Source organism: Chenopodium quinoa, unplaced genomic scaffold, assembly GCF_001683475.1.
Source record: "Chenopodium quinoa cultivar QQ74 unplaced genomic scaffold, ASM168347v1, whole genome shotgun sequence".
Classification (NCBI taxonomy): Eukaryota; Viridiplantae; Streptophyta; class Magnoliopsida; order Caryophyllales; family Amaranthaceae; genus Chenopodium; species Chenopodium quinoa.
Window position 1 is genome coordinate 10298001 of NW_018745448.1, and position 1512 is coordinate 10299512.

At 39.7% G+C, this 1512-nt stretch overlaps 1 protein-coding gene across 1 annotated transcript; it reads left to right on the forward strand.

Moving 5' to 3' along the window:
- The first annotated feature begins 681 nt into the window (after window positions 1–681).
- LOC110713793 lies at window positions 682–1254 on the forward strand. The gene has a single exon (XM_021892237.1). It carries the CDS (start codon window positions 682–684, stop codon window positions 1252–1254), a length of 573 nt encoding a protein of 190 aa, XP_021747929.1.
- Window positions 1255–1512: the final 258 nt, after the last annotated feature.

Below are 1512 nucleotides of genomic sequence, written 5' to 3' on the forward strand. Positions count from 1 at the left end.
TGTCTTCGAGTCGACCTGGAAATGATGATGATGTTGTTTATGTGCGTGACTTGTGGGTGGAGAAATCGTGGAATAAGGTGGCACTAGATGCGATCTTCTCTTCGGTTGAGGTGAATGAAATTTGGTGCATTCTTATCCCCCTCTATGATAGGAATGATGTGTGGGTGTGGAATTTTACAAAGGATGGGCAATATTCGGTGAGGAGTTCCTATAATTTGATCACGATGGAACTAAAGCATAGCAAAGCTACTACTTCTATTTCGAATTGCAGCTTTGATTGGAATACAATATGGCACGCTGAAGTTCCCCCAAAAATGAAATTTTTTGCGTGGAGAGCGATTAAAGGAGCTATTACTGCACGTCAGAGTTTGATCAAAAGAGGTATGACAATTGATCCCATTTGTCCTTTGTTTGGTGATGACAATGAAAGTGTCTTGCATATGCTTGTGAGGTGTGATGATGCAAAGCGCTTATGGTACCTTTTCCCTCTTCGACTAGAGGTGGATAGGTTTGAAGGGACCTCGTTTGGTGAATGGTGTATGGATGTTCGTAGGAAGCACAAGGATAAAGAGTGGTGCGTGGAATTTATTCTTGAATTTATTGTGGGGAATTTGGCTCCGAAGGAGCGCTTGGGTGTTTGAGGGGTGGAAAAAGGATGTGCCTGAGGTAATTTATAGAGAGATGTCGATGGCTGGGGAGTTTTCTTTGGCTCAGCAGGCTGCTGTCTCCTCACAGCCGAGTCTTAAGCTTGATTGCAAGTGGAAGCTCTCTCCTCATGGGGTGATTAAGGTGAATTATGATGCTGCCACTTTCTTGAATGATGGTGTGTTTTTGGGGGTTGTTATGAGGGGTGATGTAGGAGACGTTGTTACCTCAACTTGCTTGCCTCTTCATGGAAGATTTGACGCTGATATCGCAGAGGCAATTGCTATGAGACACGCATTGAGCATTGTCATTGAGTCTGGGTTTAGAAATGTTTGTATGGAAACGGACTGCCTCAAGCTTCATAGCCATCTTATCAAGCGAAACACTCTTGCTACAACGTTTGGGTCAATCATTAATGATATCATTCACCTTGCTCGTAGCTGCCAGTCTTGCTATTTCTCTTTTGTGAAAAGGGAAGGCAATCAGGTTTCCCATGCTTTAGCTAAATTATGTTCTTCTTTTGTTTCCTTTAGAGTGTGGATAGAGGAAGTTCCTTCACACATTGCTGAGATTGTAATGGCTGATAGACGAAGCCTTTTGATTGATTAATAAAATTTGATTGATCGGTTCCCGTAATAAAAATAAATAAAATAAAATTAAAGCTAATTGTTCAATAAGCTAATTTAAAAAAGCTCTTTAATAAGCTATTTACTAAATATCCAAAATAGATTTTTATTATAATCAAACTTCTAATAGTGCTTAATAAGTTAAAAGATTTTCAAAAAGCTATTTATCAAACAAGTTCGTAAGCCATCAGAGAACCGAGAAGTAGTTTAGTCTCTAAACAAGGAGTTTGAACATATGAGA